Source organism: Haliotis rufescens, unplaced genomic scaffold, assembly GCF_023055435.1.
Source record: "Haliotis rufescens isolate VD_foot unplaced genomic scaffold, xgHalRufe1.0.p SCAF_6, whole genome shotgun sequence".
NCBI classification, from domain to species: Eukaryota; Metazoa; Mollusca; class Gastropoda; order Lepetellida; family Haliotidae; genus Haliotis; species Haliotis rufescens.
The window spans coordinates 46,227,166-46,243,474 of record NW_025964334.1 but is presented as its reverse complement, the minus strand read 5'-3'; the positions used below and the strand labels follow the sequence as shown (position 1 = coordinate 46,243,474).

Sequence of the window (16,309 nt, the reverse complement as noted above, 5' to 3'; positions counted from 1 at the left end):
AGTTATTATAGATTTTAAGGTCACTGATTTCGATAATGTTAAACGATGTAAATATGAAGGATCATGGGTCACTGAACATCGTCCCATGATTCAAATTTTTATCAATGAATATTTGATAGGCCCTGGACAAATCTAAATGTCTATGGTATCTTGGTTATATGAGTAACATATGTAAAGATTTTATTATGCTAACTGCAGTTCCTTTGGTTTTTCTTCCAAATTTGGATTTTATAAATCATTAATCGGCATCAGTTAATATGCATCCTAGTATTAAACCATGGTAACTTTTGAGACTAATTCATAAGCCCAAGACAGTCAGTAAGACTTTTGCCCATATCTCACCCCACCAAAACAAAATTATATATGATTAAAAGGACCAAGTGGCAATGCATGTATAACTTTTGGAAAAGGGATACATACAGAAATCATTTGAGACTGTCTTCATAATGTTTTAACAATAAAAAAAACCCACCCAAGTATATCTATATGTTATACAGGTATAGGACGTGTTCGGCTTCCATGAACTTGCAGAATGCAGGGCAGTGGTGACCTTTCACATACAACAAGTTTTTGTAAACTTTTACTAGCTAAAGCTGCAGCAAAGCCAAGGTCTTCTATTCTAATGCTGTCCATATCCAGTATAAAACAATACCAGGAGACAAAGTGATCATAGAGAAAGTAGTTACCTTTCCTTAATTTCAAATATACTTATATACAAATAACAGGGTCCCCCGTAAATTAAGCTTGTTGAAAGATCTGACTAGTCATGAGAATTGGGTGTTAGCAGCTAAATGTTGTAACCTGGTTGATGGTGTGTGATTGCGTCTCCCCTCACCCCCACCCTCTCCCTATTGATGTGGATTGTTGCTTATGTGATCGACAACTGGTTTGTCTGTTTACTGGCTGCCATTTTGTAGTTGCAATATTGTTGTCTGTAGCATAAGCAACATTCATAAAACTTTCCCTCATACCTCCAATTCTATAAAGTGTTATTTTTGTTATTTTTAATATGGTTTGAAACAAAATTCATCATGTTATTTTTTTCTTTTAGGGTGGATTTGCAAAATGTTACGAATTAACAGACTTGGACTCAAAGGAGGTGTTTGCTGGGAAGATTGTGTCCAAATCTCTACTTGTGAAACAACATCAAAAAGACAAGGTTTGTTGACTTTTATCCTTGTATATGAAACAATGGCAACTGACATGAGTGAACTTTGAAGAGTCTGACTGCAACAACTAATCTAAAACTGAAATCTAGTTGCAATTCTTTTTACTAGACACATACCTTATATACTATTCAATATGGAGAAAATCACAATCTGTTACAGGGATTTATCTAGACCAGATTAGAGGCCAATATTCAATATGTTGTTGTGTTCATGACTACCGGGTAATCATCTAATCTTATGGTTTTGTATGGCTGACTTGTAGTTTATCTGATTACAGGACCAATATGGGGAAAGGGTTTTCAATGCTCAGTTTAACATTATTGCATTGAACCCAATATTAAAATACCTCTAGATTTAGGAAAATTAGAACTTGAAAAACAATCCCAATTTTGAACAAATTAACGCTATTTCCTAATATGCATGCCAATGCCACTTAACTTGGAATCCCAGATAAATCCCTGTGTTGGGGAAAAGCTGCTGAAAGTACATTATAGGCTAGCAGTCTTTGCTAGTGCAGGGCTTTGTGTAAGGAACTTGATTTAACTTTCACCAGGTGCATGTTGACATGAAAATCAAGTTGCAACAAACAAAACCAGGGTGCATCCTGGTCCCATAAATATACAAATTTGAAACATAGACCTGTCTGCTGTCGTCGCGTAAGTTAACAGCATATTGCTGTAAAATGTAATAGGGACATATACACAATATTAAATAAACAAATACCCACAGTTTGATGTCAAGACTAAAGTGGTATGACAAATTGCAGGTAACACAGAGATTAGTGTTGTAGTGTTTAAAGTTAACTTTAGAGGTACTGAGTGAGTTCAAAGAAAAGGTTGTGTGGACAAGCCTTGTTAGCCAGGCACAAATTTGAAGTGTTTTGATATTTTGTAATTTGTTTTGTAGACATAAATATTCGGTTGCATTTTTCAATGATAGGTTGTACTTATGCATGTTTCATATAGTTAAGTCGAGCTGTGTAATGTGATCAGTGGCTGACTTGATTGTCATTTTCATGTAGTGTCATGTAGATAGGTTTGTTATATTTGTGGTTAATGTGGCCTTTTTAAAACTTTGTTTTCAACTGTTATTTTCCAGATGGCACAGGAGATAGCAATTCACAGAGAACTGAACCATCGTCATGTTGTACAGTTTCGATCATTCTTTGAAGATTCTGATAATGTCTACATAGTACTGGAACTTTGTCGAAGAAGGGTAAGTCATTTACTTCCATAGAATTGTAAAGGAGATATATGTGCCTGTTAGTTACTGAATAAAACTACCACACAATACAAATCTATGTATTGATTGTATTGTCTGTTTGCAGTCACTGATGGAATTGCACAAGAGGAGGAAAGCCATCACAGAGCCAGAGGCTCGGTACTTTGTGAAGCAGGTGGTCACTGCTTGTCAGTACCTCCATCACAATAAGGTTATACACAGGGATCTCAAGTTAGGCAACCTCTTCATCAATGACGAGATGGAGATCAAGATCGGTGATTTTGGTCTGGCCACTAAAGTAGGCTATGATGGAGAGAGGAAAAGGTGAGTTTGTGCAGCTGGGACCTCAGAGAATAATCTTTCAGATGCAAGGACATATCTTTCCAGCGTTTCAATATTTTCTAAGTTCAAAGCCTTGATCACAAATGGAGACATCATACCTTTCAGTCTATGGTTGGAACACAAACTTGTTGGCAACGTCATGAACAATGGATGACATTTTCAATTCAGTGTGACAGTGCATTCATATGACATAACGCTCTAATGCAAACAAACAAAATTAGAAAAGATCTTGTGAGAATTACCTGGGATAATTTCCCTTGTATCTGTGCTTTAATGGGTAATATAAGGACCTTCACATCACAGTCAAGAAATATATTGTCAGCAGTGTTCAAAATTCAGCATGAAGGTTTAGGGGTCCTTGTCATAAGCCTAATGTTAAGTTATTGAGTTAAACATTTTGGGTCCCTGTATTCAAATACTATACTGGCAAGGAACCCATGGCCCTCTCTTTATTTCAAACACGACTCAGCATTTTCATCAGTATCATTCACAGGCTGGCAACCAGTGATTTCATTAGGACATGTCCGTGATTTCATGTACATTTGAAAGGACAGTTCAGGGATTTATCTAGGATTCCTAAGTGCCTGTGGAATTACGTCATCTTAAAATAATGAAGCAATTAGTGCATTCTGGTCAATCAGCATGAAATTTACTGAAAATAATTTCACATAAATTTCAATATCTATTTCAAAAGTCAAGGGTTCTTGTATGAGTCATTGTTTACGATTACACCTAAGCTTGTTCTTCTGTGAAGTGAGAGGTAATCACTTCACACTGAGACGGATCAGTTGTTTTTGAGTAATTTCAGATTGGTTTTCATCTGATATAAAAAGACAGTGAACAATAACTTGTATGCAAATCTGTGCTCATATTTGTAATGTATGTGCTGATTTGGAGTGTCCTTATATTTATCAGAGATAAACACCCGAAGATGCCTGGTGCTACCCATAATATCTAGCACAACACCAGTAGTTGTTTCATTTCCTGTTGATGGGTGTAATTTTTCTTCTTCTGTCTCTTCAAACACATTTTTTACAAGATCTTCATGTCCCATGAAGATTCACAGTTAGAATTGGTCTTCAAGAGATGACTAACGGGATCGGGTGGTCAGACTCGCTGACTTAGTTGGTGAATGTCGTTTCCAAATCGTGTAGATCAATGCTTGTGGTGTCAATTACTGGATTGTCTGGTCCAGCCTCGATAATTTACAGACCACCGTTATATATTGTGACTATTGCTGACTGGCATTAAACAACAAACAAACATGATGTTCACAAATGTGACTTGTGTATTTCAGAACACTGTGTGGAACACCTAACTACATTGCACCAGAGGTTCTGTGTAAGAAAGGCCACAGTTTTGAGGTGGACATCTGGTCACTGGGCTGTATTCTGTGAGTATTTCTACTGCCACAAGGTTACATGACCTATGGATAATTTTGATTCAAGTTGATGTTTTGGACCTTTCAGGTAACAGAGCTGTCACCAGATAAATTGTTCTTGTCATGCAATCAAATTTGCTGTCCCTCAGTAGCTTAACAGGTGCCCATCCATTTTCATGACGATGTGGCTGTATATTTTCTGTGAATCATGTTTCATTCAAGAAATAGCAATAGTGATATCTTTTAGAGGGGGGTCAGAAATCCATGTCAACGTAGTCACATTTATGTCATTTTAAAGAAATGGCAATGATTTTAGACAATTGTTTAATGCCATTACCAATTCCCTTTTGCACAGACTCAATACATCAAATTTTGATTTGGAGGCTGCTCTATTGCTCAAATTACGTTGTGGTTGCTTATACCCAGCACAAAAAGTGTACTTGACAGCTGATAGTTGGGAAAATGTTTTACTGACAACAATTGTATTCACACCTACCACTATGAATTCTTTTTGGAACATTTTTCGGATTATAACTTGGCTCACATTATTCCTAGATACACATTGCTGGTAGGCAAGCCCCCATTTGAGACCTCGTGTCTCAGAGATACATACATGAAAATCAAGAAGAATGAGTACAACATCCCGTCCCGTGTGAGTCTCCCGGCGCGGAACCTGATCGGCAAGATGCTGAAGGCCGACCCCACAGACAGACCCACGATTGACCAGATCATGGAGGAAGAGTTCTTCTCCTCGGGTATGTCTTGCAGCATGCACAAGTTGGGATCTTTTTGCAAATTCGCTGTTATATCATACAATTATTTCAGAGAGTGGTCATTTTTGGCTAAGAACAAAGAAGGTATGCAATAGACATGCTTTGTGTAATCTGTACAAGTTATCCATGCTGCTCTGTTTTCCAGGCTACCTCCCCAACAATCTGCCCACCAGTTGCCTCACTATGGCTCCTCGGTTTGATACGCTCTACAAGTCAGAAGGTCTTCATCGTAAACCTCTCCTGGAGATTAATGGTGAGACTTTTTTCCTTACTAATTTGTCCATAGAATGAACTTACTGCCATGTGTCCGTCTCCTTATGGTGTGTTAATTCTCCATACATGACCATGATGAGTGTCATATCGCACTGCTGATCATTAAACAGTAGATAGGGGATACTGTGAATGGTGCAGGTGTAGAAAGATGGCTGTGTGACAATATTGAAAGGAAATTGGTCCATTGTTAATATTACATGTAAGTGGTCACCGGATGCAGGGTCCTGTTGCACAAAGCTATCTTATGACTATTGTATGCCTAGGTTAAAGTATGGATGTTACAATCACCTTAGAGGTAAAATCGCTCTGTGCAGTGGGGCCCTGATCATGGATGTCTTCATTACTTGAGTGTTGATGGATATTCACAATCCTGTTGCTGTGAATCCTGTTGTAGCCCAGTGTTCTACATTAGAAGTTTAATCTCATCACCTCCACAACACTTACAAAACCCAATTGTTATGCTGACCCATTGTGTTGTTTCCAGATATGCGTGCTCAGTCAGCAGACCCTACAAAGAGGGAAATGGAGAAGAAAGAGAGTGACAAGGCACAAGCAAGATGTGGTAAGGACATCTAGTCTTGATGTCAGTAAGATAAGGGGACCTCAGTCCCTACAATACTGCTATACGAGTGATTCTCACTCAGCTTTGGTCTATTCATGTTGACATATGAGTATTATTGTGTTGCAGGCAGTGAGTCTCAGGACAACTGGTTGACTGACTTGTGTGGACAGTTGTCAGCTGTCGTGGCAGCTAAACCAGGGGAGAAGATCTGTATACAGGACGGTAAGCCAACATACCTTCTGTTTATATTTGAGTAAATCGTGACGATTAACATGATTAATGAACCCTTCATGTACATAAGGCTAAAAAAAATAATAAGTCTTGGTTCTCAGGCACCGCCCGCATCATCTTAAAGTTTGCTGCACGTTTCGTTTATATTTCCATTTTTAAAAAACCCAAAAAACAAATCCTTAAATATTACAAGTCCAGTGGTAGTCAACTGTATTCCAGTATTTTACTCATCAAGGAATACATTTATGCAGGGAGGCCCTTTCCCAGGTTGATTGTACACAACTGTTTATTTGGTTGCATACTAGTTAGAACAGCCAAAAAAAATCACACTGCCCGCCCGCACTATATTTTCAAAAGCCATTGCCTGAGAACCAATTCTTTTATTTTTTTAAGCCTAATGTATTTAACAATTGTAGTTTATCATTAATCGCTATAACTGTAGATCAAGTAAAACATGTATACTGTGTACTGTTAATGCAGCTGAAACTCCTGTAAGAATATATTTGAAACAATGTTTGATTCCTCCTTAGATGATGCTATTGATCCTGCATGCATCCCTATCTACTGGGTGAGCAAGTGGGTGGACTACTCAGACAAGTATGGCCTCGGCTACCAGCTTTGTGATAACAGTGTAGGAGTACTCTTCAATGACTCAACTCGACTTATACTACTGGCTAATGGAGAGTGAGTACCTTCTGCTAACATCAATCAATTGGAATATTTCACAATTAAATAGAGTACATTTCCAGAAAAAATCATAAATTTACAATGTGTCTGTGCAAGACAACCAATTTTATATATATCAAAGATTGAGAACGGATCCTTATTCAAAGAAGAGCATTTTGGTAATGAAGTACATGTATCTGTATTTGCATTTGAAGGAACACACAGTACATTGAGAGAGATGGCACAGAACACTACCACACTCTGAGGGCATTCCCCGAGAATCTCACCAAGAAAGTGACACTGCTGAAGTACTTCAGGAACTACATGAATGAACACCTCCTCAAGGCTGGAGCCAACATGACTCCCCGAGAGTCGGACCAGATTGCTCGCCTGCCATTCTTGCGAACATGGTTCAGGACAAGGAGTGCCATGGTTTTGCAGCTGAGCAATGGAACTGTACAGGTATGGCAATTTCTCTTTCTTTGGATTCACTGGCACAATAACACCAATAACTGTTTCATGTCCTGAAAGTCCTAAAATGAGGACTGGGTGGTTACAATACAAGAACAGGCTGATCACCATGCCCCGATGGTATGGACCCTTGTGTATCATTGTGCCCCGATGGTATGGATCCTTGTGCCCCCTTGGTATGGATCCATGTGTATCATTGACGATTGTGCCTCGATGGTATGGATCCTTGTGTATCCTTATGCCTCATTGGTACGGATCCATGTTTATCATCGTGCTCCGATGGTATGGATCCATGTGTATCATTGTGCCCCTATGGTATGGATCCTTGTGTATCATTGTGCCCCTATGGTATGGATCCTTGTGTATCATCGTGCTCCGATGGTATGGGTCCTTGTGTATCATCGTGCTCCGATGGTATGGGTCCTTGTGTATCATTGTGCCCCCCGATGGTATGGATCCTTGTGTATCATCGTGCTCCGATGGTATGGGTCCTTGTGTATCATTGTGTCCCCCCGATGGTATGGATCCTTGTGTACATTTATGTACTTCATCAAGACCTGAGGAAAAGCTTCATGGAATAAATGCTTTTCTTCTTTCTTTTGCAGATCAATTTTTTCTCTGACCACACCAAGATCATTCTGTGCCCTCTGATGGCAGCTGTGACATACATTGATGAAAAGAGAGACACTACCACATTCAGACTAAATCTAATTGAGAAGTTTGGATGCTCAAAAGAACTAAGTGGGCGCTTGCGTTATGCTCGCTCTATGGTGGAAAGGCTACTCACAACCAAATCAGGCTCAGTTCGAGGCAGATCAGCAGCATCTTAGACATGAGACAGTGTTCAGTCCTTGACTGAGTGACTCGATATCGTCGTGACCAAGCTCCAGTCCCACCATGCAATGCAGCATTCCTGCAGCAGTGAAGCACATTGATATTGTTGCTCTGCACAGGGTACGAGTTGACATCGCATGTACTACACCAGGAGATCAACTTTGCTTGCTTATCAAATAGGAGTCTCAATGTGGATCTGGGTTACTGTTATTGCAGAGTAATGTCATATGTCAGTTTAAGTGCTTTAGTCACATGTGCATTACAGAAAGTGCTGGAATATTTGGTCGATTCGTAGACATCTCCTTATGGATTCTTATCAACATGTGAGAAAAGAGAAAAAATATTTTTGATGGTTTTTGTTTTGGGTATTTTTTCTTTTACATAGGTTTTGTGTAATACTTTGTGCTTTCTTATAGAAACCTATTTCTGTCGCTGAAGGTCGTATGTGAAAAAGTAACTGGTCAATACATCTGTACATTGTCTTCCATGAAGAAGGGGCATTATTTCTGTCTGTCCCAGTCAACATTTGTGTCCAAATATTACATATTCTATGACATGCATCCACTACATTGCATACAAACATGACATAAATAGGCCCCTTGCAGTCAAGGTGTACAGAGCACCTGTAGGTAGCCCTTTTAGCTATGTAAGCACATAGATATCTCTAACATCTTGTTTTTTTGCATGGGACTGTGATAAGCCAATAGGATTTGTGATGCCCTAACCAATCAATCACTTCATAACATGCCGTTTTTGGTAATCTTTTGTAAATAGTATTCCCGACACCTGGGCAAGTGATATCTAGCTGCCTTGTGTCACCAGTCTGTACAAACCATTTATCATCATGATAACTTATCAAGTAAATTGCCGCAGTGGTGAAATGTTTTGTGTTCTTTGCCCGTGATGTGGTCTCAGGGTCAGCCATGCTTGTGGTAGCCGTGAAGATGGTGTGTAAGAACTGGTGACCATGTTTATTGTAAAATGAATTTTCAGGACAAATGCCAGGAAAACTTGTATTGGATTGTAACATAGTTCAGATTTTCATCACTGTGGTGTTACGACGTGTGGTTGTGCTATTCCTGAAGAAAATAAATCATTGCACATGACCTCATGTTCAGAATAAATCTGTTACAATGTTCAGCTTTGTTTTGTTGTTTCAAACATGTTATATTTTATTATCAACTATGAATTCAAAATATTTGGAGTGTTGGTGGCTGATTTTCAGTGGTGAAATAATACTTTCTAATTATTACCAACCTCATTTTCAGTAATTGACAATACAATACTTTTGAGGTGTGACATTCCCCTTCCAAATGAGAGCTCTATCCAGAGTTCCAAGATCTTATGGTACAAGATTGTTTCTGTGACCATGTGTCCAAGCTCAACCCAGACATGGTACACTGAATTTAATTCTACAAATTGTTTGATAGGCATTACTTAGAAGTTGACAGATTACAAGGTAGACACAGTTTTATGGATAACAACTTCTTTAATACTGTAAAAAGCGACTTTTTGGTATAGATCCTTATACCGTTGTCAAGCAGGACTGAATGAGGGACTTAGTACAGAATATATATAGTAGGTACAGGATTAACAGTAACAACAATTGCATATATGAGTGGGATAACATAGGTAAGGTGTTGACAACAAGGGGATAATACTGTCACAACACGATGGACAGAAAACATAGGTGGAAGCCAATTAAACAGGATAAGTGATTATTGCTTGATGAGTTCAGAGTAGGCGGATGGGATGAAATAGCCTTGATCTCTGTTGATTGATGACTTGTTGCGGTGGATTGCTTCTGTTAGTTTTTCTTATAATGAAATAAAAAAAACGTCGCTTTTTACAGTATTCAAGAAGTTATCCATAAAATTGTGCCTACCTCGTTAAGTCTACACGCAGATCACTCTCTCTTGTGTGCCTTCTTGCAGGATAAAGGTGTTTACCATGTTTCCATGGTGTGGACGAGTGAAATTAACAGATCAGGTGCCTCTATAGTGACGTGTGAACCACCAAATCAATTTTGCACCAATACCATAGTCTGTCAACCCGCTTTTACACAATTATTTTCCATTACACACGATCATGCAATGAAAATGGGTTATTATTGAATTATAATCATTGATCTAACTAGAAATACCAGCTTTGTAATTTCATGTCTAAAAACATAATTTCTTCATTAGAATTTTGTGATCATTGACATGATCCTCTAGTAAGGGTAAGAACAGACGGTATAATTTCTCACATTTGAATTTTCTCCCATATTCAACTAATACCCTTGATATAACTACTATTCAAAAGCTGTCAAATTATAAAATCTCTGCTTTTGTGACAAAAAACAAATATCTTGGAGAACTGTTCATGGAACTCTTTATTTGTATTCTATAAAATATATTGATGGCACCTTAAAAGTAGGCCAATTATTCATGGCATTTTAAAAGGATTGTATACTTGCCCTTTTTGATACTGATCACTAATAGCATGATCATATAACTAAATATGGCGGCATGACAATCGTGATTATCATCACACAACTGCCCATCTAAAAACTCACTACATGAGTGGCCAGCAGATACACAACAGCACACATAAACATAAAAAAGCTACAGGTAATTAAAAAAACATGGTAATGTTAGAATGATGACAATCTCAAAATTAAAATGTTTGAAACACTCCAGTATTCCACTTGACAGCGTGAGACACACAGTGAGGTAGTGTGTGGCCGCTGCCCTGCCTTGAGTACAGGGCTGCTTTTCATACATCACACAGCTTGTCATGCATGTAGATTGATGAGTGAGTAAATCTGAGCAGGTCATGTTGTCTGCTGTGTGAATAAACACTTGTATATGTTCTTGTTGGAAATACATATCTTTATGCATAAAATTATGTAAATCTAGACCTAATAATGGACCACCTAATAGAGTGTGTGTGTGTGGTGTGGGGGTGGGGGGGATTTCTTATTTTCCCTGGGTCATTTTTTGGACATAACCACCTAAAAGTGTTATAATGGTTAAATAAAACACATCTGTTTGCCAATATTAGACATGAAACAATATTAATTTTTTCAAAATCTAAACTTGTGAAAAATTCCAACATTTTTCCTGATATCACCAACAAAGTTTCCCTGATCAAACCAGCAAGAAATAATGCAGATGGACACACAATGAGGAATATGGTACTATTCATATCTAAAAGTGAAACAATCATGATAATAGCTGCCTTTCGAACAATGACCATTGACTCATAAAATGTCATAGTACCAATACACTGAATATCAGAAGACTTCTTTTGTCTCCAGGTATTACTAGTACCAGGGATAGAAACTATCTGTTTTAGTCCACTAGTCCTTATAATGATAACATATAGAATAAACCCTTAATAATGGCTAATTTCTACTAGTCCTTATGATACCTTAACTGTTTGGCAGTTTGGCAAGGACTATAGGACCAGTGCTAATTTCTAATGTTGCTAGTACATCGTGGATAAAAGCCCATATCTGCAATGAACACCTTATTGCTGTGCATAATTCTAGCAAGTTGTGCCTCACAGATTGGCACTGTCACTATCAGTACCTCAAAACACTAGGGATGAAACAGATTCATTGTTGGAATACTTGTCTGGAAGTACTAATAAGAGTAGTCTGAATTACACAAAGATGTCTTGCCATCATCGGTGTGGTTGACACACATTTTGTCACACTATCTCAATCATATAATTTCAGAGTATAAAAAATATTAAGAACCTTACGCTTGATAAACACCATTTACAAATACTTTCATGTGAGATCATACTTATAACCCTCAGATCAATGCTTAACACTTCTTTGGTAATTGACTTTCATTTACAACTGGATAAATTGATAATCTGTCTTAAGTCTACAGCTGACCATTTCATACTTACAATCAGGAAGTAGTCCTATGGCTGAATGATATTATTATATGACGATACAGTATCAATATTGCGTAAACTACCGGTATTTCATTTTGGAAGGTTTTCCTGTACAGATATTATAATTAGTTCCTACTACTGCATACTTGTGCTAAGATCACATGTAGGTCAAGACCTCGGGACAAACCATCCCACCCAAAGCATGTTCATACTAAGACAAGACATAGCACCCTCTCTAGCAGTACAGATGAGTGTTTGTGATGCAGCCATAACATGGCAGATAACATGGCAGCGCAGTAATTGGGTAATTATGTCCAGGGGAGGAAGTTGGCAAAAGCTGCTGTCCCAACTACAAAGTAAAACATGAAGTAGAACAGCACAAGTTTAGTGTTGGTGCTCTGCTTCCAGAAGTCGGAGATCTGGTCAATGAGCAGGTTCCCCTTCTGAGCCTGCTGCAGGTTGGCCCCTTTCTCAATGCGCTGGACTCTCTGTGGGGAGAAGATGTTGTACTGGTTGGAGGAGAAGTTGTCATGGTAGGTCCTCTCCGTGATGAGTCGAGCAGCAAACCAGTAGATCACAGGGGAGGTGGACGCAAGGAGACGGGTCATTATCTAAGAGACAAATATACATAAAATTAATGTCCAAAGAATAGCTGAGAAAAATAATAATCAATAAATGTAAGTTGGTTATGATCGATAATAATATTTGCTGACATCAATAACCCAACAGCAAAGTGCAATGTCAGGGATTTACCTAGGCACTCTCAGAGTCAGAGGTCAATATTCGGCCTTAAGTCTGCAATGAAGATATTCCAATAAAAGTTATAATAAATTTTAATGAAATAAGTGTGATATAAATTTTCATATGTGACTAAGTTTGATACGAGGGGTGGCTGAAAAGTTCTGAGCCTAACTATGATGGACTGCATTGATGGAGTTAGCGGCTAATTATTTTTCAACATTATCCCCATCTTCAAGGCTCTTTCTTCGCCTCTTGAACTCTGCTGCCCACCTCACAAGTATCAAAGGAAGGAGCATTATTCCCAAATGGGGACACTATGTCTGTATGGATTGATGTTTGGAGTTAGCACTTTCAGTGGGAGATGCTTAATGACAGTACAGAAGCCAATTTTGTACATTTTCATCAACAATAGTCACTTTGATACCTGCAGATAAATGCAGCCTGTAAGCATGGAAAGTATTTTACTTAATACATGCAAAATATTAAGTGTGTACTATACATAATTGTAGTTAGACTCAGCACTTTTCAGACACCCCTTGTGTAATTGCATTTTATTACCTACGAGGGCAAACATATCGAGGTTCATCAAAATCATATGTGCCCTAGGGTCATATCACGTCACGAGACAACAGTGTATTATTTCATTCATCTGGACAGCATTGTTGACATCATTTGAATCTTATTGTGAAGTTGGAATGACGTCACACTAGAAACAACGTGATAGATGGAGATTGTTGACGTCATTTGACAAATTGTGTTTCCACTGCTGTTGCGACTTGCTGTCCTTATAGGTAAACACTATAATTTGTCTCTGTATGTAGACATCTTCTTTGGTAATAAATAGAAAATTATATTCGAGTTCATGTCATACTATGTTTACGACACTCGTGCTTAATTTCCGGTATTCAGACACTTGTGTCTTAAACATAGTATGATATGAACACTCATATAATATCCTCTATTTATTACTTGCCCGTGAAGAGATCACCCGTTTAATAAACATACAGATGTATTACACATTGTGTAATACCAAAACGTGTGCTTATGTACTCTCGGAACACGTTTCACGAACAAATATTAAAAGCTCTCAACATCCCTTCGCTTATTCAACGACATTGCGTGTGGAGATGATAGATCACTGAGAGGAGCTTATGCACACTGAATGACCCCAGCAACCTTGTTGCTAGGTTGACGTCACATGGCATTGTTTCACCGAAGGATCTTGCAACAAAATTCCACAAATTACGTCATCGGGTATTGTGACGTGATTGTAAACTTTGAGGTGCAAGGCCCCGTTCCACAAAGCGATCGTACGGTAGCGCGACGACAGTCGTTGGTCTAAGTTAAAGTATATGATTTGCGATAACCTTAACGCTACGATAATTTTGTGGAACGGACGCCTGAATTCTAAAGGTGGACCGTTGGATGGTATTAAATTCATACGTTTCAACTTTTGACGTATTTGAAGTATACCTGTGTTAAACTCAGTTGGATTATGCCGTGGATCGTGTAGGTGTTAGCCTATTCACACTCAACAGTATAATTCTAAATACGTTATAAATGGCCAGTAATAAATAAAATACTAAACTCGCTCCCGTGTAAATCCAATTTTATGAAACTCGTGAATAGTTATGGTATCTGACTCGCTTTCGCTCGTCAGATACCAGAACTATTCACTCGTTTCATGAAATTGGTATTACACGGGGGCTCATTTAGTATTCTAGATTTATGTAATGTCAGAATACCCCATTATAAGAATATAAGAACTGACAAAAATTCTTTTACACATTTCCTTTCCATAGGCAGTTAGCTTGAAATCTTAATAAAATCTTTTGGTGGTAATATTTTAATTTGCTTCATGCTTGTACATGTTGTAGATACAACAAACAGGTATGAACAACGCCACAGAGATAATAATCCATGGACACCGATTTTGATGGGAATGATCATATTTCTTGGTGCAAAGATGTATGTATACTATGCAAGGAGCATTAATAGATTCCTAAAAAACCTCACCTGAATGTGTACAAAGAAAATTCCAAAGACAGTCATGAACACTAGATGACCAACATAGATGAAAAGTCTGGTGTTCTTGAAGCCAAAGTTTCCTTTCTGTAAGTCTGTCTTCTTGTCGGTCTGTCCCTCCTGTACCATGCCGAGTCTGTGGCAGCAGTCTGTGTTGAGCCTGTAGTAGTACACGCATGCACACACACTCAGCACCAGCATGGGGGTGGCAAGCAAGAAGTTGGGGACCTGCTTCAGCTCATAGTACTGGAGAAAGCCCACACCCCAGTGGTGCTTCTGGATGTAGCTGTAGGACAAGGGAAGTAACTGTGAACACCATGGGGATGGAGCATCACTCACAAGCTTGTAGTTCTGGGAGCGGCCATAGCGAACAAGGTGATTTGGTAAATCTGCATCATTTGACAAACAGAATATTCTGTAAATGTAATATTGATACAAACAGAACGGGCCAGCACATAACACAACCGCAACAATGGCTGGTGTCAGATACAGATGTGTCATTGACGCCATCATCATCCCCTTTTCGATCATGGTTTCAAATCTCGCTTTTGTCGCTTGTTGCATACTGGACATAAACCCCTTAGCTCTCCTGAACAAGATGAACCCGATTGCTACAAGGCCATTTGACCGTGTAGTTCCACTTAGTCCAAACCAAAATGCTGCCTTCATTGTGTCACCACTGGCAAAAGCCAGGAGTCCGGAGAAGAAGAGGTAGGTAAAAAGACATTCGGAGTAGGGAGCTGTCATGAAGATGCTGGCTGGGGTGATGCAGAACAACAAAGCTGCCTTGTATGCTAATCTCTCATCTTTGAGAACCTGGACTCCCAAGTGAAACAGCGTTGATGCTGCCTTTGTGAAGAAGTAGACATTCAGCGCCACGCCAATGATTAAGCAGAGGTTTAACTTGGACATGATCTGACCTGCAAATGAGAAGCAGTAGAAAACATCGGCGATTTTTCCCACCATGACTGGGTATAGGGGGAAGAATGCTACAGCATTCTCATAGATGTAACCATGCTCCGCAACATGGATGAAGTACACTGCATCCCATCTTCGGAGTCCACCCACTCCGATGTCCAAGATACTGTCCACTGCTGTCTGGTTGTGGGTTGGGGATGTTGGAGGGTTGAACACTTCAGCATCATGGTCAGGAATAACAGCATTGAAGATCACCTGAAAGATAGAATACATTTCTTGTCTGCGAGTTTGTTGGCATAGAATATTAGTTACATGGTCCAGTGACTGAACCAACCAAAGATGTACATCTTTGAACCATCCTAAAAAAGGTTACAAAAATAATCATTATTCTAGAATGAATACACTTATTGTTTCAAAAGACACATACATATTTATTGATATCAAAGTACTGTTTTGATATTTAGTTTCTGTGAAGGTCCAACAGTTCATGGTCAACTATATCGAAATGTTACACATAGTGCATGGTCAGTCCCGGCAGGACAACTTCTACAGGTAGTTCATGTTCAGGATTGTACTGGGGCTTCATTCACCGGTCAAAGTGAGCACCTGCTATCCAACAAAACACAACTAAATATGGGTAATATCCTTTAGGAAAGTGCATGCGGATGAAAGAAATCTACTCACCTGAAAAAATAAGATGATCAGTCGTGTTTGCAATGCAAAACTTTCGACTTTTTGCTCCAACCTTACAAGATAAACCATTGTCGGTGTTTTCTTTGCATCCACAACGCTGATTGGTGGAATAACTAAA

At 38.8% G+C, this 16,309-nt stretch overlaps 2 protein-coding genes across 3 annotated transcripts in view; one reads left to right on the top strand and one right to left on the bottom strand.

The window, feature by feature from the left end:
- Positions 1-9,061, top strand: part of LOC124142912 (synaptojanin-1-like) — a 77,903-nt gene extending 68,842 nt beyond the window's left edge. For both annotated transcript variants that reach the window (XM_046511629.2, XM_046511628.2), the window contains 11 exons: positions 1,052-1,159; positions 2,268-2,384; positions 2,497-2,714; positions 4,030-4,125; positions 4,669-4,868; positions 5,032-5,139; positions 5,644-5,721; positions 5,848-5,943; positions 6,483-6,636; positions 6,834-7,080; positions 7,695-9,061. In XM_046511629.2, coding sequence (XP_046367585.2) covers positions 1,052-1,159; positions 2,268-2,384; positions 2,497-2,714; positions 4,030-4,125; positions 4,669-4,868; positions 5,032-5,139; positions 5,644-5,721; positions 5,848-5,943; positions 6,483-6,636; positions 6,834-7,080; positions 7,695-7,919 — 1,647 coding nt within the window. In that variant the 3' untranslated portion in view covers positions 7,920-9,061. The remainder of the gene's footprint in view (positions 1-1,051; positions 1,160-2,267; positions 2,385-2,496; positions 2,715-4,029; positions 4,126-4,668; positions 4,869-5,031; positions 5,140-5,643; positions 5,722-5,847; positions 5,944-6,482; positions 6,637-6,833; positions 7,081-7,694) is intronic.
- A 1,218-nt stretch (positions 9,062-10,279) lies between these two features.
- Positions 10,280-16,308, bottom strand: LOC124142914 (GPI mannosyltransferase 2-like). Its single transcript, XM_046511631.2, has 3 exons — positions 16,183-16,308; positions 14,572-15,753; positions 10,280-12,425 (listed from the first exon to the last, which is right to left on the bottom strand). Exons 1-3 carry the CDS (start codon positions 16,258-16,260, stop codon positions 12,123-12,125), a joined length of 1,563 nt encoding a protein of 520 aa, XP_046367587.2. The 5' UTR covers positions 16,261-16,308; the 3' UTR covers positions 10,280-12,122.
- Position 16,309: the final 1 nt, after the last annotated feature.